The following is a 25,662-nucleotide window of genomic DNA, read 5'->3' on the forward strand; positions in this document are numbered from 1 at the left end:
TAAAAAAAAGTGAACAATATTCCCATAAAAGTGATGCATGTTTGCATGATATACGTATGTAGTGTGTGCGCACAATACATACTCAAAATTCAAACTGAGTCTGCACAGGTGGGTGTCTCCAGTGTGCGTCACAGAAGTGGCCAGAGGAATGTAATGCAAATGTTATCATTCATGAAGTAGTAACTTTTCGAATATGCCTAAACATATTCTCATTCATTTCTCACAATCACCTGGCCACACAACTAACACCCAGAATTGTTTAGAGAAAATGTGGGGAGTGGACTACTTAGTTTAGTTTTGGAAGGATTTGCGTAGTAAAGGTTCCATGCATATCAAAACCATTTTTAATATAAACATATGGTACTGGAATAGAACAATGAAGTCCCACAGCTTTCCGAATACTAAACATGTGTCATATACTCAATGCATGGATTTCAAACTCTCAACAATAGGAAAATGGGCAATGTTATGCATTATTCAGTAGTCTCAAGGAAATATTTGTAGTAGCCAAAAACCTCGACTTAAAAATATGTAATAGTTTAATGTACACATTGAATATGTTGCACATCTAAACCTGCACTGGGCCAAGCTACCAGAGGATGAGCACAGGTATACTTTGGTGTCTACTACACTTTCATTGTCTAGAGTGTGGGTCCCTACTTGGACATGGTGTTTACCTCTGCCAACTAGAGACCCCATTGCTAACAAAAAAGTTTTACAATTATAGCACTTAAAAAATGAAAAGCATGGTGGTAGACTCAAGCCTCTAGTCCTAAATGTTAATCATTCATCAGATATTTTACAATATAAAGCTAAGGAAGGATAGTTGTTCCCCCGATTAACAGTCCAGTTCAGTGGCATAACAAAACTCGAGGGGGCCCCCCTGCAAGGTACACCGAGGGCCCCCCGCTCTGGATTTAATCCAGAGCTCTCAGGACAGAGTAATGTGCTGAGGGGGCCCCCTGCAGCTCGGAGGCCCTCCCGCACCGCGGGGGCTTGGGTGCCTATGTTACGCCGCTGGTCCAGTTCAGGTAATACATTGTGCTACTGAACACAGAAGGATCTTAACTGATAGGATACAGACATTTTAGACCTTAGAATAGTTTGTTTGATCCATTGGGTGTGAGTCACTTGGGGTCGACAGTCGTAAGTTCAGGAGAATTTATTCTACTTGAGGTATAAGTGGTTTGCACAGGTTCCAGTCTTCAACAACAAACAAGTTCCAGCCCAGATAGTATACTATGTAGTGTTAGGCTGGTCTCTGGGGAATGCATGCTTTCCAGCAGCTAATATACAGGATTTTTAGAGCTATGTCTTTACACGTGGGTTCTTCGTGTGGACCAGGGGATGCATGCAGGTCAGTTATTCTCTGGCAAAACAATTACTGCCATATATGATGCGGGATTCTGAATAAACACTGTTGTTTCTATTAAAGTGCTGGTGTTTACTTCACAAAGTCACAATCAATTATCTCCGGATCCCAGAGTGCAGAAAAGGCAAGTACTGCACATTTGCGAAGACCAGCAGGGTCGAGGGCACTAATGTGGCATGAGGACACTTTTATCATTCCTAGGATGAATCTGCCAATATCAGAGACAGTGAAAAAAGGGGCTTCCAATTTGACATAGAAGTTAATTGGAGGTTCAAAAGAGCAAGCTCGCCAGGACATTTTCCGCTTTGGCGGTCTTTGGGCATTCTCATTGTTGCCCCAGTTCTCCCCTGTCTCTGGTGAGGGGTCCTTGCAGAGGTGGAAGGTACTCTGATTGGCTTCGTTGGCATCCTTGAGCTAGTTAGGGGTCTCATCTTGGACAACACTTCCAGGCAGCAGCCAAGGATGTTGTCCATGCCTAATGAGGATATGCAGAAAACAGATATGATCCCGGAAGCACTGACAGGTGCTCACATATCCTGTATGGTTTAGCTCTTCAGTCCAGCTCACATTCCCAATTTGTGGCATTTTAGCAGCGTCCCACTGCCATTCAGGTCATTGGCTTTGGTCAAATGTTTGAGAATCTGCTATTCAGGTTTGAAGTCCTTTCTGCTGTCTTAGAGTGTCAAATGTTACCAAGGGTCGAAGTGATGAATTTTAAATGCCAAGCTGGACAATAGGACAATATTTTCTCCAAAGGCGTTTTATTGTGTAGATTTTCCAGACTCTCTTTAGTTTAATCTGAATGAGTGGAAATGCTTGTATATTATCCTAGACAGGACAGCAGGGAGAATGACTAAGAGATCAACATATGGCAGAATTATTAACAGCGTTCTCCCTGAGCCTAAGAGGCGTCATGGCTAGATGCCCAGAGGATAGGAGGTCTTCCTCAGCACATAAACTACTTTATTTCATAAGAATTTCAAAGACCGTGTCACACACACCACCCTGTTCAACAGGGCACATTTCAACCCATGTTCAAAATACTTCCACATGCTGAGGATTAAGGTCCAAGGTACAGGTCTACAAACCTTTATATGAAGGGTGAGTCCCTGGGCAACAGGCAAGCTGTACCCACAAAGCAACAAATTGACTGCCACCCCCCAGCACTCTCACAAGATGGGGGGTCCCAGCACTTGAGGGCTCTATTTAGGAGTATTGGCACTCGTGTCTGAGATACCACTGAGATTAGGGCCCAAAGTAATTACCCAAAAATGTAACAAAGGTTTCAGGAGCAACTGAAAAGACAGCAGGATGGGACAGCCGGTACAAACAGCCACGGATATTCATCCCTGCATAACAGAGAAAAACACACTAGCTATTCACACGTCTTTCAGTACAATAGACAACATAGCAATGAAAAGGGAGTGCGTGGGGGTCATTCAAAAGTCCTTGTTGAATAGCTTTGTGTAGTCTGTTACTCTAGGCATGCACTTCAATTCAGGAAAAGAATAATGTAAGATTAAGCCATGCAGACAAACATGACTTGTTGCCATTAGTATGCTCGATCACTAAGAGTCGGCTGAGAATAGTTTTTTGTTGTTGTTTTTTAAATAGTAAGCAGTTAGGGTTAGCTGAATGATGGGTTCAGAGGGTTGCATGGTGACTTAAGAAGAGTGTTGAGAATATCAAAGAGCCATTGATCTTTTGTGGTGCAGATGGTAATGAACCGAGATATATGAAGGACCATTATGGGTATTTGATGGAACAAAGGGGACATTTTTTTTTTAACATGGTATTTTTTGCATAAAATGACACCCAGTCCACTAGCATTAAACATATCTCTGGTAGCATTCCATGTAATTATGACTAAAGCATTCAGCGTTACCAGACATCATTACAGTAGAAGTTCTCGTCAACCCTTATGAAAATGCATGTGTGGTGCAACTAGAAAATTCTAACATAAAAGTTTGTCTCTTGGGTTGAGTTAACAGTGTTTGATCACATCTCAGACGGTATCAGTGTCTTGTCATGGGGGTATGAAGAACTCTGTGTTGATCAATCATATCCTTTGAATACCCATTCCTGCTACAAGCCTGCCACAATGGCTGCTATAGGGAGTCTGTCATCGACAATCTGAATATTGCTACGGCCGGCCACTTTCTGCCTCTACCCTTAAAAAGACTGAGTGAATCATATCCCATAGCCCGGGCTGTGCGAGGCTTCCTGGATCACTGTCTGACCTCCTTGAGGAATGGGACATTGATGATGCTTGCTGTGATATAGCGTGCATCATGGATCCTAGAAACACTTTTGAATGATCCGCAGACACTGATGTTAACCTGCCAGATATGTCAATGACACCTGAGGCATAAATGACTTATCTCAATCCTAATATAATCAATTACATAGAGATCTTTGACGTCAGGGTGAATGCAAAGAGACTTCTGAATAAGTACTATGAGGTGCTACTGGGTAGATTTAAATGCCCCTGCATGTTACTTTCCCATTGACTAAGGCCATTGGGTAAATTTTTCGCTTCTTCAACAGAACAGCCCAACTTAAAGTGTCACGACTGCCTACAATCAGAAAACAATGATTTGATATTGTAATCAGAACATATAAAGAGTGTGATGGTTGCTGCATTGTTTTTCTCTTGGCAACTACTGAGCAAAAGAAACACACAACATACTTTTGTATTCTGAGGCACGGTAGAAATACAACAATGAATTTAATCATATGTGGTGTAGACATTTCACATGGCCATTTGCCACAGGATATCTTCAGGACCATGAAGCTAGGGAAGGAAGACCAATGCTTTACCAGTCAAGATGATAACGCTCATGGGCACAGGAGCATTCAGTCACTCCTCTTTGGGGTTTATTACTAATTCATTACATTTTTACAATCAGGGACAAATCGGGATTATATGTATCTAATATATGCTCCCTCTGCTCTCAACCCTAAAAAACGTTGACTTTTATATGCTGTTTCTGCCCACGTTACCTGCAGTTAATGACTTGGTCCTTTGCCATACATGTTGATCTTTCCCTGTATAAATTACCTTCAAATTTTAAGGGATCTCAGTAAAATAGTTAGCTCTCCCCCATGTCCATTACCCTCATTGCTGCTGCCGACGGCCAACGGCCGTCGCGTGTACTACCTCGGTAGTGCTCCGCACGTCCGTTGGCTGTCGCGGCCCCACCCGCTCAATAGAACGTTCCGCACTAGTGCGGAACGTTCAGCGCAGTTTTAAACACCCTTTCTCATAACATATTTATATCAGAGCTGCGTGTTGCCCATGCAGGAAGCACAAGCTTGCGATGAGTCACTTGGCACCCTGTCCTACGAGGCCTGGTGTGCCAACAAGACCAGTCCATATTGCATCTAAATCAGCTTCTGCATTTGAGGGAGTGTGATCCTGCATCCGTTGCCTTGGTAACATTGTAATCCGGACTACATCGCTACATCCTTTCCTTACTTGCAGACGGTTTGAAAGAAAGACTGCAATACTAGGATTACTGCTGATTCTTTTGGGGAACCTACACTGAAAATAGGAATTAGCTTTTCCCCATTTTTCTGCCTTGGCAGAGATTTTGTTGCGTAAAGCAGCCAGGGCCTTATTACCCTCCTGTTGAACCTGATCTGTCCTGGGCCTTGTGCACTGATCCAGGTAAAATCATCACATAAAGGGTGTTAATAACATACAACAGAGAAAAGGAACACTCACCAGCCTTGTGGACCATGTGGATCTGCTTGAACATCGTCTTGTACCAGTCCTTGGGCCGGTCAACTGTCTGCATGTAAAATAAGAGTAAGGTGAAGAGAATGGCGTGGGCATCACAGCTTCCAACATTAAGAGCCTTTGCATACACAGCAGGGATAGAGGCGCCGCCCCAGTGGGTAAAGCATGCACTTGTGTCTAATCCAATGGTCACCAACTAACTACTTGGCTTTGCCAGCCACAGGCTGGTGACACAGTGGGTTAGGAGACCCAGAATTAAATAAAGAAAGCGCTGTTGCCACTCAGAGCTAGGGGAGCTTGCAGAAGCACGGCTGGCTTTCCTGTTCATCTTGGAGGAGCCCTCCATAGTCCTTCCCAGCCCCTTGCACCCTTAGCTGCGAAGTCCTGCTTGAAACGCGCTTATAAAAAAAATCTATTACATAATAAAAATAAATTTAAAAAACATTGATGTATACTGTCAACTGTGCTCCTTGCACACAGCTAGAGGACGGGCGCCATTTTGAGTAGGAGCTGAGCGATAAGTGGTACAGTAACAGGCGTGTCGAAGTAACATAGTACTGACTGATCCGTGTCCATGGCAACCGACCAAGTTGTGACTTGGGGACACAGAAGCAAAGGTTCTCACTGTGTCCCAGTACCTGCATCCTTCAATGGTGTGACAGGGCTGTTCTCTAACTGCAGGAACTCTCCCCTAAGAAGTGCACTCAGTACTGACAGTGCAGTGCCTGCTGGGTTACAGCTCTGCTCTTCAGCTGACGTCTTTCTTAAAGGTGACACTGGTTTCATCTAATACATAAATGCGCAACCAACCTGCTCGACAAGTTCCCTTAATTAGGAATGCAGCGCATCCCACTGGAATGTTTACCTTCCTGATTTTTATTGTTTGCCCTTTCGCTGTGGAATGCAGACATTCTGAATACAATGTTCTTCATCTTCTGGGATGACTCGTCATGTTTTGCCCTCTCTGACTGTCTATCATATTATGAATGCTTGTCGCGCGCTCAGAAACGACCCGGATAATTAATCTAGAACAGCGGCCAAAGCGAGCAGGCACTTTCCTAACGCTCTAAACCATGGGTACTCACAAACTTTCTCTCGGGGGCCAAATTTACAGTGTCGTTTGTGGCCGAGGGCCGCACCGGTGGAGGCGGGGTCAGTGGGGGAGGGGGAAGGGGCTAGAAATAAAAAAACTGTGACCATGATGTTAAACACAAGCCCCTGCAGTGCACACCTTCGTCCACTGAGCCAACAGACTCTCTCTCTCTCTCTCTCTCTCTTTCTCGCTCTCTCTCTCCCCCCCCTCCCTCCCTCCTTGTCTCTGTCTCTCTCTCCTCCTCCTCTCTTTCCCTCCTTGTCTCTGTCTCTCTCTCTCCCTCCTTGTCTGTCTCTCTCTCCCTCCTTTCCACTCTCTCTCTGTCTGTCTGTCTCCCTCTGTCTGTCTCCCTCTCTCCCTCTGTCAGTCACCCTCTGTCTCCCTCCCTCTGTCTGTCTCCCTCCCTCCCTCTGTCTCCCTCCCTCTGTCTGTCTCCCTCCCTCTGTCTCCCTCCCTCTGTCTGTCTACCCCCCTCCCTCTGTCTGTCTACCCCCCTCCCTCTGACTGTCTTCCCCCCTCCCTCTGTCTGTCTCCCCCCTCCCTCTGTCTGTCTCCCCCCTCCCTCTGTCTGTCTCCCCCTCCCTCTGTCTGCCTCCCCCTCCCTCTGCCTGTCCCCCCCCTCCCTCTACCTGTCTCCCACTCCCTCTGTCTGACTCCCCCTCCTTCAGTCTGTCTCCCTCCCTCTGTCTGTCTCCCTCCCTCTCTCCCTCTGTGTCTGTCAGTCTCCTTCTGTCTCCCCCTCCCTCTCTCTGTCTCCCCTCCCTCTGTCTGCCTCCCTCCCTCTGTCTGTCTCCCTCCCTCTCTCCCTCTGTGTCTGTCAGTCTCCTTCTGTGTCCCCCTCCCTCTCTCTGTCTCCCCTCCCTCTGTCTGCCTTCCTCCCTCTGTCTGTCTCCCTCCCTCTGTCTGTCTTCCTCCCTCTGTCTCCCCCTCCCTCTGTCTGTCTACCCCCCTCCCTCTGACTGTCTCCCCCTCCCTCTGTCTGTCTCCCCCTCCCTCTGTCTGCCTCCCCCTCCCTCTGCCTGTCTCTCCCCTCCCTCTGTCTGTCTCCCTCGGTCTGTCTCCCTTGGTCTGTCACCCTCGGTCTGTCAACCTCTGTCTGTCACCCTCTGTCTGTCACCCTCTGTCTGTTACCCTCTGTCGGTCACCCTCTGTCAGTCACCCTCTGTCTCCCTCCCTCTGTCAGTCCCCCTCCCTCTTTCTGTCTCCCTCCCTCTCTCCCTCTGTGTCTGTCAGTCTCCATCTTTCTCCCCCTCCCTCTCTCTGTCTCCCCTCCCTCTGTCTGGCTCCCTCCCTCTGTCTGTCTCCTTCTCTCTGTCTCCCCCTGTCTGTCTCCCCCTGTCTGTCTCCCCCTGTCTGTCTCCCCCTGTCTGTCTCCCCCTGTCTGTCTCCCCCTCCTTCTGTCTGTCTACCCCCCTCCCTCTGACTGTCTCCCCCTCCCTCTGTCTGTCTCCCCCCTCCCTCTGTCTGCCTCCCCCTCCCTCTGCCTGTCTCCCCCCTCCCTCTACCTGTCTCCCCCTCCCTCTGTCTGTCTCCCCCTCCCTCAGTCTGTCTCCCCCTCCCTCAGTCTGTCTCCCCCTCCCTCAGTCTGTCTCCCTCCCTCTGTCTGTCTCCCTCCCTCTCTCCCTCTGTGTCTGTCAGTCTCCCTCTGTCTCCCCCTCCCTCTCTCTGTCTCCCCTCCTTTTGTCTGCCTCCCTCCCTCTGTCTGCCTCCCTCCCTCTGTCTCCCTCCCTCTGTCTGTCTCCCTCCCTCCCTCTGTCTCCCTCCCTCTGTCTGTCTCCCCCTCCCTCTGTCTGTCTCCCTCCCTCTGTCTCCCTCCCTGTCTGTCTCCCCCTCCCCCTGTCTGTCTCCCCCCTCCCTCTACCTGTCTCCCCCTCCCTCTGTCTGTATCCCCCTCCTTCAGTCTGTCTCCCTCCCTCTCTCCCTCTGTGTCTGTCAGTCTCCCTCTGTCTCCCCCTCCCTCTCTCTGTCTCCCCTCCTTTTGTCTGCCTCCCTCCCTCTGTCTGCCTCCCTCCCTCTGTCTGTCTCCCTCCCTCTGTCAGTCTCCCTCCCTCTGTCAGTCTCCCTCCCTCTGTCAGTCTCCCTCCCTCTGTCTGTCTCCCCCCCCCTCTGTCTGTCTACCCCCCTCCTCTGACTGTCTCCCCCTCCCTCTGTCTGTCTCCCCCCCCCCTCTGTCTGTCTCCCCCCTCCCTCTGTCTGTCTCCCCCCTCCCTCTGTCTATCTCCCCCCTCCCTCTGTCTGCCTCCCCCTCCCCCTGCCTGTCTCCCCCTCCCTCTGTCTGTCTCCCTCGGTCTGTCACCCTCTGTCTGTCATCCTCTGTCTGTCATCCTCTGTCTGTCACCCTCTGTCTGTCACCCTCTGTCTGTCACCCTCTGTCGGTCACCCTCTGTCGGTCACCCTCTGTCGGTCACCCTCTGTCGGTCACCCTCTGTCAGTCACCCTCTGTCAGTCACCCTGTCAGTCACCCTATGTCTCCCTCCCTCTGTCTGTCTCCCTCCCTCCCTCTGTCTCCCTCCCTCTGTCTGTCTCCCCCTCCCTCTGTCTGTCTCCCTCCCTCTGTCTCCCTCCCTGTCTGTCTCCCCCTCCCCCTGTCTGTCTCCCCCCTCCCTCTACCTGTCTCCCCCTCCCTCTGTCTGTATCCCCCTCCTTCAGTCTGTCTCCCTCCCTCTCTCCCTCTGTGTCTGTCAGTCTCCTTCTGTCTCCCCCTCCCTCTCTCTGTCTCCCCTCCCTCTGTCTGCCTCCCTCCCTCTGTCTGTCTCCCTCCCTCTGTCAGTCTCCCTCCCTCTGTCAGTCTCCCCCTCCCTCTGTCAGTCTCCCCCTCCCTCTGTCTGTCTACCCCACTCCCTCTGACTGTCTCCCCCTCCCTCTGTCTGTCTCCCACTCCCTCTGCCTGTTTCCCCCCTCCCTCTGTCTGTCTCCCTCGGTCTGTCACCCTCTGTCTGTCACCCTCTGTCTGTCACCCTCTGTCTGTCACCCTCTGTCTGTCACCCTCTGTCTGTCACCCTCTGTCTGTCACCCTCTGTCTGTCACCCTCTGTCGGTCACCCTCTGTCGGTCACCCTCTGTCAGTCACCCTCTGTCAGTCACCCTCTGTCAGTCACCCTCTGTCTCTCTGTCTCCCCTCCCTCTGTCTGCCTCCCTCCCTCTGTCTGTCTCCCTCCCTCTGTCAGTCTCCTTCCCTCTGTCTGTCTCCCCCTCCCTCTGTCTGTCTCCCCCTCCCTCTGTCTGTCTACCCCCTCCCTCTGACTGTCTCCCCCTCCCTCTGTCTGTCTCCCCCTCCCTCTGTCTGCCTCCCCCTCCCTCTGCCTGTTTCCCCCCTCCCTCTGTCTGTCTCCCTCGGTCTGTCTCCCTCGGTCTGTCACCCTCTGTCTGTCACCCTCTGTCTGTCACCCTCTGTCTGTCACCCTCTGTCTGTCACCCTCTGTCTGTCTCCCTCGGTCTGTCTCCCTCGGTCTGTCACCCTCGGTCTGTCACCCTCTGTCTCCCCCTTCCTCTGTCTGTCTCCCCCTCCCTCAGTCTGTCTCCCTCCCTCTGTCTGTCTCCCTCCCTCTGTCAGTCTCCCTCCCTCTGTCAGTCTCCCTCCCTCTGTCAGTCTCCCTCCCTCTGTCTGTCTCCCTCCCTCTGTCTGTCTCCAGCCCTCTGTCTCCAGCCCTCTGTCTGTCTCCAGCCCTCTGTCTGTCTCCAGCCCTCTGTCTGTCTCCAGCCCTCTGTCTCCAGCCCTCTGTCTGTCTGTCTCCCTCTCTCCCTCTGTCTGTCTCCCTCCTTCTCTCCCTCTGTCTGTCTGTCTCCCTCTGTCTGTCTCCCCCTCTCTGTCTCCCCCTCTCTGTCTCCCCCTCTCTGTCTCCCCCTCTCTGTCTCCCCCTCTCTGTCTCCCCCTCTCTGCCTCCCTCTCCCTGTCTCCCCCTCTGTCTCCCTTTCCCTCCCTCTGTCCCTCTCCGTCTCCCTCTCTCTGTCACTCTAACTCTATCTGTCTGTTCCTGTCCCTGCCTCTATCTGTCTGTCCCTGTCTGTCTCCCTCCCTCTGTTTCCCTCCCTGTCTCCCTCTCTCCCTCTGTCTGTCACCCTCCCTCTCTGTCGCCCTCTCCCTCACTTCGTCTTCCCCTGACACCCTCTGTCTTCCTCTCTCCCTCTCTCTCCTTCCCCCCTCTGTCTCCCTCTCTCCCTCCCCCTCCCTCTGTCTCCCTTTCCCTCCCTTTGTCTCCCTCTGTCCCTCTCTGTCTCCCTCTCCGTCTCCGTCTCCCTCTCACTCTAACTCTATCTCTCTGTTCTGGTCCCTGCCTCTATCTGTCTGTCCCTGTCTGTCTCCCTCCCTCTGTCTGTCTCCCTCCCTCTGTCTGTCTCCCTCTGTCTGTCTCCTTCTCTCTGTCTCCCCCTCTCTGTCTCCCCCTCGCTGTCTCCCCCCACGCTGTCTCCCCCCTCTCTGTCTCCCCCCTCTCTGTCGCCCCCCTCGGTGTCTCCCTCTCTCTCTGTCTCACTCCCTCTGTCTCCCTCCCTCTGTCTCCCTCTCAGTCTCTGCCTCTATCTGTCCCTGTCTGTCTGTGTCTGTCTGTCTCTACCTCTATCTCTCTTTGTCTCTATCGGTCTGTCTCTCCCTCTGTCTCTGTCTCAATCTGTCTCTCTCTCTGTCTCTATCGCTGTCTGTCTCTCTCTCTCTGTCTCTATCGCTGTCTGTCTCTACCTCTGTCTGTCTCTGCCTCTATCTGTCTCTGCCTCTATCAGTCTCTGTCTCTATATGTCCTTATCTGTCTCTATCTGTCTCACCTCACCCGGCCCTCACTCCCTGTTGCCCTCCGTCACCTCACCCGGCTCTCACTCCTTGTTGCCCTCCGTCACCTCACCCGGCTCTCACTCCCTGCTGCCCTCCCACCTTACCCGGCTCTCACTCCCTGCTGCCCTCCCACCCTCACCATGGGCTCTCACTCCCTGCTGCCCTCACCCAGGCTCTCACTTCCTGCTGAGCCTTACCCGGGCTCTCACTCCCTGCTGCCCTCCCCCCTCACCGGGCTCTCTCTCCCTGCTGCCCTCCCACCTCACCGGGCTCTCTCTCCCTGCTGCCCTCCCCCCTCACCGGGCTCTCTCTCCCTGCTGCCCTCCCACCTCACCGGGCTCTCTCTCCCTGCTGCCCTCCCCCCTCACCGGGCTCTCTCTCCCTGCTGCCCTCCCACCTCACCGGGCTCTCTCTCCCTGCTGCCCTCCCACTCACCGGGCTCTCACTCCCTGTTCTGCCCTCTCACCTCACCCAGGCTCTCAGTCCCTGCTGCCCTCCCACCTCACCCAGGCTCCCAGTCCCTGCCGTCCTCTTCAGCCGCCCCCCACCCCCACCCCTGTGTGTGTCAGCCCGGGCTGACACAGCCTCCTGTACACACACACAGCAGCCGCACCCCAGTACTTCACAGGTCTTTAAAAGACCATTTACATGTAAATGAGGCTTTGTTCACCTCTTCATAGCGCCCCTGCAGTTCCCCTCTGACTGTGGCTGGAATCGCCTGGCCCCCACAGAGCAGTCCGCACTGCTGCTACCAGAGGTGTTTGCTGACGCTTAAAAAAATAAATAAAAGAACACAGATATTATGTCTGTAAGGTCCGCGGGCCGCGAAGGAAGGCTTGCCGGGCCGCGGCCGGCCCGCGGGCCGTACTTTGAGTACCCGTGCACTAAACCAAGGCCCATGGACAACCACGTAGGGCGGTAGCCAGCAGGAGGCGCCATGACAGCATTCACTTCGTTTGATTAGTCTCTAGTTACTTCTTTAATGCCCGTTCTGCTTTGAGAAAAGGTTTTTTTAAAGTACAATGGTTGACTCTTTCTAAGAACAATCTTTGTGGGGGGAGCCCTAAGTCCCTGTACAGTTCTTTTGGAAAGCATGTTCTGTATTGACAGATAGCGTCATTTGATTTATTTTTTGTAGAATCTTGACCGTTTCCCCAGGGGTTCTAAGAAGCAGGTAGGTGATGCCAAGGACACAGTGCCGGGTTTAAGCCCCGCGGAGGCGCCCAGGCAGTCGAAATTTCTGGGGCCCCTCACAAATTATCTCCTAATACCCAATGCACCTGATTTTTTTTTTACCAACTGACAGCTGCCAGAAGATGAGCGCTTAAGAGACAAACGGTTATGTGAATCTGATATCTCCATTTTATGTACTTTAAGTTGTTAATGGGTACATTACATTAATACAGTATTTTCTCTATAGAGTCTTTAATAACTTCTTCTGTTATCTGTGCAGTCTCATATCTCAGGCTGTTTCCTAATGCCTTACCAGAAGCTACGCGCGGAGATACCCCTTCGGGGCTGATTCAGGCGCGATACAAATTCATAAATAAATAAATAAATAAATGTACATTTTTCGTTTCTTTGAGTGAATTCCTTTTTTCACATCTTTTGGAAACAATATTTAAGAAAACGTGATCGTAATTTTCTTTCAAGATCAAATCAATATTATTTTGACCAGTTGTTGTGGGGCACCTAAAAGGTGTGGGGCCCATAGGCCATGCCCTTCTTTGCCTATTTGGTAATTCTGCACTGCAAGGACAGCACAAACAGAGAATGTCCTGTAATCACCAAAGTGACTCATGTGGCCACAACAGTTGCGGTGTTCTACGTCCGTCTTTGTAGCCTTCAGAAGTTCCAACCAGGAAGGACATCAGCTAGAGCCCACTAACCCTCATTGCATTACCCACTGATAGCAAAAGATCTAGAGGCAGATACACCTTTAGGTTTACCAGCTGTCATAACTTTTAGCCAAACTCACAATTCACCAAACAACACTCATCTCCTCTACAAGGTGGAAGAAGGTTATCTCTCAAGTGGTAGTTCCTAGTTCCAGTTTTCAATAAGTTACTACTTGTAGACTCTTACAACCAGGTGATGTTGATGACCAAATGGGATATAATCAATAGAGGAACAAGAAGAAGTATTTAATGAGATCTTACACTGCCACTCGCATAGGGTACTCAAATAAACAAGTCAAGGGGGTAGTTCCTCTTGTGGGGCACGTTCAACCCTATGTACTGTGGAATCACTGGACTGATCCTCAGAGTGGTCAGATCATGGGGCCCTCACACACACAATAGGGTGTCATTCTTCATCATAGGGTGCTCCTCGTCAAGCCAGAGCTGCAATGCCCGACAGGCCTGGGGCTCTTTGTCGGATATCTTTTTGGTCAGTAGATGCCATTAGATGCATGCATGTGAGGGGTCAAAGAAATAGTGTGGTAAAGAAAAGATGTGGTTAAGAGTCTAAGGGAGCCTATGAATTTTTAAATATTAAAGATACAGTAAAATCAAGGTGCTATCTTAGGGTCACAATGGGCCTTAATAGCTACTAAGTGGGAAACGTGATAGGGTCAACCAAATGGGCACATTGGAAAACACAAGTATCTCTGAATACTTAGACTTACAGCGCTCATGTGTTTAACCCCGCAGCTGTAGAGGTTTCAGTTTAATCCATCCTACACTGACATCCAGCACACTGCTGGTTAGTGAAGCCACTGTTAATTGTGAATTTACATTTCAGGTCAGGCTTGGCAAATGTCACAAGACCTCATGTTATCAACAGAAAAACAGCTTTCGGAACCACTGCTTGGAGGCAGCATTTGATTGGGCAGACGTTGTGTGCTCCACTTAAAAAGAATGCTTGTATTGCACTTTTTGCCTTGTGAGAACGTTTGTTTTTAGTAAAGCAGGACTGGTGTCTATGATGGAAAGCCAATACTCCAAGCTATAGATCTGATCTCTTTTTATGAACCTTTATGACAGAGGCAGTAGGTTTGGCTTATTTATTGTGTAAAAACATATGTTAAACTCAATAGGCATTAACAGCGGATTGTTAATACTCTTATTGACGCCTGCAGAGAAGTATTTTGTTACATGGATGCTCACATAGTACCACAGTAGGCAAAACTTTTGCAATTGGTTACACCATCTTACAAACCCCAGAGATAAAAGATTTGCACTGTGATAGTCCTTCTTATGCCATTTTAGGAGACTAAATGGCCAGATTTACTAAGGGCTTTTGTTGTTCTTATGACACACAAAGTGACACCTTGCATAGCTCTAAGTGGTTTAGTAAATCCAAGATAATGTAAGGTAGCACATTCTGTTGCCTTGCTTTACCTTGTAGCAGGGAGGAGTTGCATGCATGGAATGTGGGCGTTCCCAAGCATCCATTCATGGTTTTTAGACACAATCCCAGATTTACTAAAGTCAGTAAACCTAGGATTTTACCAAAACTGCACCTCCCTAAACGAGGCATAATGAGGAGAATTATTTATGCTCTTTCTATGCTTACTGCATTCTGCAGCATGCATTAACAATCCTGTTTGTCACACATACACCCTTGCACCATGGCGCAAATGTGCCCGCATTGACGCCATGCAGCATATAGTGCAGCAGTCCTAGCAGCAGCAGAAATTCACCATAACTTAGTAATATGGTGCATTTCTGCTGCCTCCGCTTCGTGCAACACAACAAGTAGTTTTGTTTTGATGCGTTGTGTGAAATGTTAGTAAATCCGCACCACAGTATTTTGTTTTGCCAACTAATGTTGTGTATATATTTGTAACTATGTGTCTGATAATTGCCATGAGATAAAGCCTATGGTCAATAAAGTAGACCTGATCTGCTTGTGTTGACCAATGGAAAAAGCATGATTTATTCACTGGGGACAGTTATGTCTGATGCCATTGGGCTGATCGCTTTATCATTAAAAGTTATGACAGGAAGTGTGAAAGGGAATTCGACTTAAATAGCGGTTTGTTAATGCACTGTGTTAAAGCCTGCACACGTGGCTATGTACATAGAATCTCACAAATGTAGTTTGTTACATGCAATGTCACAGGTTGCCTTAGTAGGCAAGGATTTTGGTGATGCTTGCCGAATGTTGATTTGTACCGTAATCATTTTTGCTAGAATTTCTTTTGAGGGCTGGAAATGTTTATTGTCTATCAGAATCCTGAAATCAAATAAGTATATATACATAATGACAGCATAAAGTATGGAGCAGTGGGTCAGCCTGCCACAGTCATTGACTGAATTGCCATATGAGTGGGGCACTGCCTGATCATCTGCCTGAAAATGAGTTTGCGTGCCAGCGCTGGTGGGCCAGCGCTTTAGCTTTCGATGTTCTCTTTTTATTGGTCCACCTTAATTTCTTTCCTTCTCTTTCTATTTTCATAGCCTACTGCAGTTGCCCTGAAAGTGCTAACGAGCCACTTGTTTACGTCACCGCTCATTTCATCTGCATGGCCACATACAACCATCATAGTCTGGTTTTGGATCACAGTGTAACATACTTATATCATACGACGATGGCCAGCTCCAACGTTCCAAATGTGGTGGCCATGCTGAAATTGTAAGACAATGATAGACGATGTACAATAGCATTGCATGATAGCCACTCATGCTATGTTTAATATTATTTGTTATTGCAAGCGTATGCCTGGCATGTTTGAGCAGCAACATGGTTTCTTCTTGCTAGTTTTATTCTTTTCATTTATCTTTCACGTGTTGTTGAGTTTCTGTGTCTTTTATCATGGTTGTACAAGTGGGTGAATGCGAGAATGAGTCAGTGGCTGGTAGAATGGATGCATGAGTGCAAGGACGAGTGACAGAGTGCGTGTATGATGACTCATTGAGTGCCTAAAACCTTCAATGTTTAAGAACCAATTTCATTTATAAATTCGACCTTTTGGCATTGCCAGTGCTTGTTTGATAATGTTTACCATTTAATTGTTTTTTGAATGAATGCAGTGTCCATGAGAACATGTCCCAAGGAAGGTCTTGTCTTCTAGAGCGCTGTTATACACAACTGCTTTCACCCAACACTAATCATGGTCATTGTCCACAAAAGGGATTGTGTGTTCATGTTCGCACTCACGTTTCACTACATCACTCCGTATCGGTGTCCATGTCGTTTGTAACACTTCATGGCCCTATGCCACACGACACTCCAGGGCTTTCTGAAAGCACACAAAACATAGCACAGCTCCCGAGCTTCACACCGGCTGTGAAAAATCTGTGCAGTGCCTCTCCTTTTGTCATCTTGGAGGATGGCACATTGTACAAAGTCAACGCTGGTCGCTTCGTGTTGACGAAAATAGCAAGAAAAACCCTCTTTGCTGCAACACAGTCTGCATGGTTGGAACTGTGATATTTAGTCACACCAGACATTATCCCCTCTCCTAATTCGCCCTAATTAGTTGAACATGTCGACAATTAGACTGTGGGTTAACTGTGGTCCTCATGCATCTGGCCCTGTCAGCTGCCAAGCCACCAAACGCAGTCAAGCCTCCTCCATTGTAATTAAGCGCACTTATTACATCTCTTACATCTCAATGCAGAAACCGAAGGAAGGGAGCAGCCGGGCAGGGAGTGGAGCATCCCAGCAGAGCTAAGAGGATCACTCATCGTTTGAGGAACCAGAACATCTCCAAGTGCAGTCAATTACAGCAATCCGTGGTATCTCACCGTCGAACCTCCTGGTGTGACCAGCGTATGGGCCATGCTTGAGGCGCTCCCTGATCAAATGTGTGTATTGTGCGCTGAGTTTTAGAGCTGTCTCAAGGCAGCTCTGCAGAAGGAAAGAGGCATTTATTGGCACCTGGCTTGGTCCTGGGTCAGCAACCACTGGCGAACACACTTGGCTGCTTCATTTGGCTTTCTTTGTGGTTGTACTTACATTGTCTTTGCCCAGTCTTTTCATCCATAAACTCAAGTAGTATGTGCGCCACAGTGGTGAGTGTATACTTACCTATGTGCACTTGCGTTCTCGATATTTTGATTCTTGATAGTTTGACACAATATGTTGCCCACACGATAATTTTGTTACCGATATACTGTCAGTAATCCCACTGAAACGCTTGGTGCAAAATGTCTTTGTTACAATGGCCATATTACCCAGTCACGTGTGCTATGCATGCAATCTGACCTTATGATAAAAGGATCACTTAACAGTGTCTTTGTCACCACACCTAAATCTGCATGCGTGCATTGGAAGCTTCAATAATATCCGGAATGACTTTGTATGTGTGATTTGCGACTCAAAATCCGTTTCTTTGCAATCGTAAATCCAATTTACGATTTCAATAATATTTGTGCATGAGGCCCCCAATTCATCTAAATTAAAGAGGGTACACTGCATGGCTTTTTGGCTCCTAAGAGCAGTGCTTAAAGAGGAGTCAATTAGTTGAAGATATCGCCTGTTTTTGTGAGATTTAAACAGTTGTTTCCATGGGGATGCGTATAGGAATTAAACAATCTTTATCTCGCATTTGTGAGGGCTCATGCTGTCAGAAGAGGCAGGGATGAGCCCGTTATGTCTGTGATTGTCTAGTACAGTTTCATTGCTGAGGGCAGAACGTGTAGCAGGCTTTGCTTCATCTAACAGACCCTACAGAGCCTTGTTTCTTTTAACAGACATAGTCAGTGGGGCCCTCCCCTGCTCCCTTTCATCTCTTGCTATCATTCTTTTCTTGCAGCTATAGATTTTTGCTCTTCCCTTATCACCCACCGGATGAATAGACAAGTACGTGATCGAAAACAACGCTTCAGCGACTCAAAATCATTGTCATGGAATAAACATTAAACGTTTCTGACAGTATGATGAAGGCAACAGTTCTCTACATGTGAAAAATCTCAGTGGAACAAGGATGCTTCCGAACAATATCTAAACAAATAAAAGAGTTTGATGTGCTTAGGTGAGCACAAACGTACCTCACACTCAGTTTCAGATTCGTAGTCAAAGAATCAGAAAAAGCTGAATTTTACAGTGCTTGGCAGAAAATCTCAAAAGATATCACATTTTCCTTCACCGTAGGTTTAGTGTTACAGATGGGGAAATATAATTATTTGTGAAGGGGTAGTGGGTAGACATGGAAAATGTATGAAAAATGCCACAACTTCCATCCAAGTTTGGTGGCATTCACAATCATGCTTCGAGTCCATTTCAACCCTGGGAATATTTACAAAGTTACTCCCAATAATGCGCATAGTAGCTGTCTTTCCAGGATGGGATTAGGAAAGAACATCCCCAAAATTAATAAGGGTGGTGCGGAAGAGCTCCTCTGTAGGGAAACCTATCCCGTTGGAGGAAAATAAATAGGTAACAATGCACAAATGCACATTTCCACCCTACTTAGGTGGACAGTCGCCTGACTACAGAAGAAAAGGAGCAGTCCTTGAAGTATGGTATCAGAATTAATAGAATATTGGAACCAAAGTATCTTTTGACAGAAATATGATGTTTACAAAACAATCACTCCATTGAATTTATGCACTTCTGGCCCCTCATTAGAGACCCCCCCCAGCTAAAGGTGATGGCCCATGTTAGACCTGGCATCATTGGCGTGGGTTTGCCCTGTATTTTTGCCTTTGTCTCCTGTGTTTTTGCTGTGTGTTGGATTTAGTTTTGCTGGTCTAGATGCTGTTCAATGCCAAATTGCAAGTGCTCCCTTTGTAAATCATTGTTATAGATTGTTGATCCTATGATTGTCATATTTGATTTACTAGTCAGTCCCTCGTTCAGTGCACGGTGTGTGCCCATGGTCTGCTAATCAAATGCTACTAGTGGGCCTGCAGCACTGATTGTGCCACCCACATAAGCAGCCTATAAATGTAACTCAGGCCTGCCATTACAGAGCCTGTGTGCAGTCCGGTACTGCAGTGTTGACTTGGCAAGTACATCCACTTGCCAGGCCCTTCCCTTCCCTTTTCTTACATGTCAGCCACCCCTAAGGTAGGCCCAAGGTACCCCTGTTGGCAGGGTGAAGTGTATGTGAAAGGTAGGACATGCCATGATGTGTGTGGCATGTCCTGATAGTGAAATACTGTCCAATTCACTATTGTACGACTATCTGTCCCCATAGGCTAGAATGGGTAGTTAGCTTATAACATATTATAAGCATAACTACCCATGGGAACAAGATCGGAAAATAAAGTTTGATGTGCCTGAAGTCAGCATGTTAAAAATGCATCTTTTAGTGAGGGTGATTTTGACATTCTGGTTGAAAATACCCGTTTTAGAAAGTAGGTATTTTCTTGCCTAACTATCCAGTGTGCCTCTGCTAGGGTCGTGTATTGACTTTCTGGCTTTGGAGTGACAGGGGCTGGGGATGTGCATTCTCTTCAGACAGCCACTTGGGGGGTGGGGGGTGAGGTGTGTCCTGCCTTTCCAGGGTGAGTCAGGGCTGGCCAGAATAGACCTGGGCTACATTCAGAGTAGGGGGAGGAGATTTCTTTCACTCCTGAATGGGCCTGGTCTGCCAAGGCCAATACTGTCTCCACCCCATGCCAGGAAGCTGCACCAGAGAGAACAGAACTGGTTTTTGCTGGGCACAGGGCTTCTCTGCCACCTGAGAACAAATGATTTTGCTATATAATTACTGGGGCCCAGACCCTAGAACTTTAGACTACTTCTGGAAATCAAAAGGAACCTCTGTCAAGGAGCGGAGCTGGAAGAAACAGGAGGAGGAGTACTGCCCCTTTGCTGTGTGCTGTCTGGGGTTAGCCTGCAGTGGCTGTTTCTGCCACGGAGAGGAACTGTGTGTGTATCCTGCTTGCAAAGTGTTTCCATGGGCTTGAAGTGGAGCTTGCCCCTGTTCAAGAGGTCTCAGAAACAGCAAGACCTCACTATGCTTCTGGGCGCCATCTCTGGAACCGCTGGTTTCAGTCGCTGCAGAAGAAAAGGGCAACCGACTCTGTCATTGAGTCAGTCGCAAGATTCCGCGTCCTAAAGGCACCGCAGTGAGCACTGCCTCGCTTTGCAACGCAACCCTGGTCTCACCGGCTCGGTCAACGAGCCGCTGCTTGCCCCGAGTCCTGTGGGCACCGCAATCCACACCCCTTCACTACACAGAAGGGTCCATACTTGGGCAAAGGTACCTACCTCTGCCAACTAGAAACCCCCATTTCTAACAGCCCATAATGAGGGATCAGTATTTAAAAGCCATTATTGCTGTGTTAGAATGGACAATAACGGCTAGTGGCCCCTATCCCCAGTCCTGTGCATTCAACTTCACCTATTTTTGGGGGCAGGGAAACTGCACCTCTAGATAACTGGAACAGATCCTCTATCTTCTGCACCTGCTCTTGCTGCCGTTCCATGCCGGCACACCCCAAACGTCCAAACGTCACAGACGGTAAAAAAAGAAACAAACAGGTGGTTTATTTTTAGTCTGGCATGTGGACTTACATTTCCTTTTTGACAAGGAAGAAAAGCAGCTAGCATGGAGCAGCAACAAGAGTTACTTCAGAAGACAGGGCTTCTGCTGTGAAGTTTCAGAGGAGGTATTGAAGAAGTGCCTTTATGCTGGTGGTGAGTCTCACACGTGGGAACTTGGGTGCCGATCCTTAGTCAAAGGCACACCGTAAGAGCAGGGAACTGTCAGACACTGAATGCTCCTTTGCGGGCATCTAACCATAATCATAGCCTGGAAAGGGATCATTCTGATTGCCTGGCCACCTCCCTCCATTCCATCGAGGGTGCTAAAAGAAAATCTGCACGCAATGGAGTGATTTTTTGTACGCAACATTTAGGGCACAATATTTCTGCCAAATTATATTTTTGGTAATGCTATTCTGACTTTCAACCATTCCTTGAAAATTGCACCTCATGAAGATATCCAAATGTGCTAACTGACATTTGTTAATGTCATAAAAGTCAAATGATGGAGGACACCTACAGCAGTAGATTGGTGCCTTTCTTTCCAAAAGGTTTTTGTAAATTGGCACTTAATTCATGCCAGGTTAGGTCTAAGTCTGAATCTCCAAGTTGATCTGGTGGCAATACAGCTAAAGCCGAAGGGGCTCTCTGCTCAATCTGCTCTCTGAATTCCTTCTCCATACCCATCAGTGATGCTTACCTTAATCCACAAGAGTTACACCCAAGGAATCGCTGCCCAGAGAGAAGCCGTACCCTAGAACGGCGGAGCCACCGCTTACCGTTCTAACCGCTGTGGGTATCCCCGACTCATCAATTGGGCCTATCCCGGCATAATGGGGCGCTTTGACGACAGTAACCTTCTTCTCCTCCTCATATGATCTACAGATTGGTATTGTACTGCTGCTTCTGTTGCTAAGAGACTGGCTTTGCATGGAGTAGGTCTCTGTGGATTCTGTAAAGACAAAAAAAAAAAGAATATTGTAATAATGAACATGGGAAACATTGACCATATATGTCTCGTGCTCGAGCGTGCACGTCTACATATTTATGAGTTGAAATGGTTCACAGAGGAGTACATTTTATCCGTGTGACAACATGTCGTTCGACTCTAGTGAGGACCATAACCTTTCCAAGACAACAATTTCCATCTAGGAATCATTTAGTGGCGACGAGTGACAATCACGGGAAATTATTGTTTTGTAGCATTTAGGCGACTGATCTAGGGATTAACTATATCTTTCTGCGGTTAATGCTTCCTGTGATCTGAGCAGCTGCTTAGGAAATAATTTCCCTAGAGCGTGGATAGTGTGTACGGTTGTGAAACATGGCAGAAAAATGAAAAGAATCCAGTTACCTGGCACAAAATGCAAAATACTGAAATGTAATGCCAGCCCTGGCACCAATGCCACCGTTTTGCAGATTAAAAAAATGTATGCTTTATCCTAATCCTTGCAATCCAATCACTTATGTAGTAGTTGTAAACTCTGTTCAGGATTCTTTTAAAAGAGGGCCTGTAATGCTTTGGGGATGTAGGGTGAATTCTCTTTATAAAGATGCAGAGAACTATCTTTGGAATACATGGTGCTGGCGTTAAAGCGGAGACAAGCTGTAAATTATCTCTCTCTTCTTTCTGAACAGCGTAAACAGAAATTATGTGTCACTGCCCGGATCCTACAGCTAGCAGTAAGCATCAAAAGGAAAATCTACCCTATTTTAAGTGCACACTAACAGCCCCCCTTAGCCTTCTTTATCAGGGGCGCTAAGGTGGAGGACCATCGCCCCTCGGCTCTAAGAGCAGAACAAAGTCAAAATAAAACGATAATAACAGAACGTTATTATCATTTTATTTTTTCGTCTGCCTTTAAGCTCCAAGTTAGGGTGGGGCAGGGCTGGGTTCGTGTGACGCCAGCAGGGGGAGTAGTGGTGGCTGCACCATAAATGCACATGACAGTTTGGTTTGCCGACTTGGGCCAGCCAAAGCGTCATGCGCACTTTGCATGTTTTTGACCGGCTGTATTGTACAGCCTGGGTGAAGAACATGCCTAGACTCCCAGTCCCTCTCTGAGTGCCGAACCATGGTGCTCAGACCAATCACAATGCTGCCGTAGGGCAGCGTCGTGATTGGCTATGGGAGTCTCAGGAGACTGGGTGCTTCTGGGAAGGAGGCAGAATACAGAACGGACGGAGGAGAGGCGGCTGCTGGCGACCCACAGGTAAGTCTTTTTTTATTTTTTTCAACCCCACCCCTTTCACTGCCCTCCCCGCCACCGTCCCGTCTCAGCCGCCATTGTTCTATATGCTCATTCAACTTCAACAATTTTTGTAGAGCGATGTAAAGGAACTTAAGCATTCTGAGGTGTCAGTTTGTGGGGACTTTAACACAATATTTCAGAGTTTACACATTTCAAAACAAAAAAGAATACAACCTGTCACCCTGAAAATTGCTGGAGTCATGGACATCTTGAGGAGCGATCTGAAAACCAGAAACAACTCTGGTGCAGGGGAATCACTTCCCAGTAATCACTCCTTAATCTTTAGGTTGAGGCCGACCAGACAGCAGAGTTGTCTGGTTGCAAAAGACATATTGGGGACTTGAGAAAGCTGACCTAGGAATGCATTCTGCCCATTGATTACCATTGGCTTTTCGTTTTGTCATCCACATTTGCTTACTTTCTATTGGCTGGCTTTATATTTATTAGGCTGTCCAGCTTGTGTTCGTTCCTCCTATGGTGCATAGCCTGTTTACCAGCTCTCTGATCGGATCTTTGCATTCTTCCACAAGTGCTCACTTTCTAGGAACCCTATTTTTCTTATTTGAGAGGCATGCCACGACAGTACATGTGTTTTTAGTTGTCTACTTTGAAAGATATTTCAGGGAGCAGTAAATGTGCTGTATTTCTTGGAAGAGAGTTCCTGCCTCCTATCTTTCTGCTTGACTGGTTCTGCGTATCTTTGCCGCCACTACCAGTTCATCAAGCTCACATTCCTGTAAGGTACAATGTATGTCTATGAGCTTCTTTATTTTGGTCAGTGCTCTTTACTAATAGCATAGCTTAAATAATTATCTGCCTCAATTTCACACCCATGCCATGGGCGCTGGAAGTAGAGAAGTTGGGGGTGATGAAGCGACCCCGAAATACCTGTGCTGGAGTACAACACCCCGAAATACCTGTGCTGGAGTACAGAAGTGAATTAGTAATAAACAGGCCTTTAATTTTGTTAATTTTTTTTGCCACATTTGCAGTGCATTTAAAGACTGAGGTCAATGTTACGCTCCGTCTTCTGAGGGAGGTTGAAGTTTAATTTTATTACTCTGACTGCTAAGTGACAGGATTTATGTGACAATCTTTATGGGTACAGTGGGTGGGAAAGTCTGCAGTCTGTTATATATTTTTAGCTAACATCAACATCTAAATGTCAGTAAATGAACTGTACAAATATTTCAGAATACATCAGAATTAGGAAAGCACAAATGAAGCAAATGTTTTGCAATTCTGAAGCGTGGTGAAAACAAATATTTTAATACAATCAAAACAAATCAGTACACTAAGTGATTCCCGCATATTATCATTTGTGAGCTGGATAGTTTAATCATTTAAACTCTATGTCTGTGCAAATGTTCTGGCAGTTATAATTCAAAATGTGTTGTCTTTAAAGGAAATGCGCTACCACACCATGCATACTCCCCTCTACGCCACTCTACATTATGCAACTCTAATCAGCACCACTCTATAACACTCTACTCCACGCCATTCTACATCCCTCTACACTACAACACTCTACGTCTCTCCACTCCATGTCACTTCACTCTATGCCACTCTATCGTACTCAACTCTACACCACTTCCCTCCATGACACTTTACTTCACTCTACTCATCTCCACTCTACGCCACTCCACTCCACTCTATCCCACTCCATTCTTCTCTACTCTGTGCCACTCCCCTCTAGTCTACGCCACTCCACAACACACCACTTCACTCTAATCCACCACACTCTACTGCACTCTACAACAGTCCACTCTATGACACTCCACTCTACTCTATTTAACACCACTCCATTCTATGACACTTCATGCCACTTTATTCCACTGCATGCCACTCCTCTCTACGACACTCTACTGCACTCTATGCCAATATACGACCCTCTACTCCAATCTACGCCACTCTAATCCACTCTATGCCCCCCTATTATACGACCCTCTAGTATGCTCTATGCCACTCTTCCCAACTTTACACCACTCACAACACTCCCCTTTGCTCTATGCCACTCCACAGCAATATACTTTACTCTATAGCACTCTGAGACACTCCATTCTAAGACACTCCACTCTACTCCATACTATGCCACTTTACTCCACTCTATTTCACCCTATGATAAGCCACTCTCCGACACTCTACGCCACTCTACTTCACTCTATGGCACTCCACTCTATATCACGACAATCTACACCACTCTACCTCCATCTACACTAGTCTACGCCACTATACACCACTCTACGCTACTTCACTCTAGGCCACTCTACACCATTGCACTCCATGCCACTCTCTTCTACGGCACTAGCTTTTAGCTAGCATGGCTAAAACACATTGGCAAAGCCGATAGCTCTTGTATAGGCTTTGCCAATGCTTGTTGTGGTTCTACTTTGCCTTTCCCAACCTAGACGTATACTTAGTCTTGCCCTTCTGAAGTGTAAATCTGCATGTTTTCTAGGTTTAGAAACTTGCCGAATAACCTCAAACTTGTGTTGGTGTACGCTAACATTTACAAGTAGACTCACACGTGAATCCCCACAACCAGTTCACTAATATATTCACAATTTTAGAAATTTAATGTTTCAGATAAACAAAGGTCAGTGAATAGTAATTATGTGATTCTGGATTTAACATGCAAATCCTTCATTCCAATAGCGCCACTAATGCCAGTTTAGGCTCAAGCTCCCGTTCACACCCAAATCAGGACTATAAACTTAGTGCAAGCTACGCACATCAAACATTTCTGCAAACACAATTTTCACTAGATAAAATCTAATATGAATCATCATGAAAACAAATAGCATACATTCACTGTTTCCACACTTTAGAAAGGGGAATGACAAGTTATTAGTGCATTACCTTATTCTAAGGTGCATACATTGGTACATAAATTGGAATGGGGCACAAATCACACTGCCTACAGATAGAGGGGCAATGTTGAAGGCACTCTGTGTTGTCCACAGAATGTCCCTGGAAAACAATCACTATGCCTATAAGTGAAATTCAGTACAAAAGGGGGTGGTGATGGACGGAGCATCTGAACCAATCAAACACT

General features: G+C 47.5%; 1 protein-coding gene across 26 annotated transcripts in view; it reads right to left on the reverse strand.

Moving 5' to 3' along the window:
• Positions 1–25,662, reverse strand: part of SORBS2 (sorbin and SH3 domain containing 2) — a 687,606-nt gene that overhangs the window by 234,403 nt on the left and 427,541 nt on the right. For all 26 annotated transcript variants that reach the window (XM_078678069.1, XM_078678047.1, XM_078678046.1 and 23 more), the window contains 2 exons: positions 21,135–21,307; positions 5,100–5,166 (listed from right to left, as the gene is read on the reverse strand). In XM_078678069.1, the coding sequence (XP_078534195.1) occupies positions 5,100–5,166; positions 21,135–21,307 (240 nt within the window). The remainder of the gene's footprint in view (positions 1–5,099; positions 5,167–21,134; positions 21,308–25,662) is intronic.

The sequence above is a fragment of the Lissotriton helveticus genome, chromosome 2_2 (genome assembly GCF_964261635.1).
Source record: "Lissotriton helveticus chromosome 2_2, aLisHel1.1, whole genome shotgun sequence".
Taxonomy (NCBI): domain Eukaryota; kingdom Metazoa; phylum Chordata; class Amphibia; order Caudata; family Salamandridae; genus Lissotriton; species Lissotriton helveticus.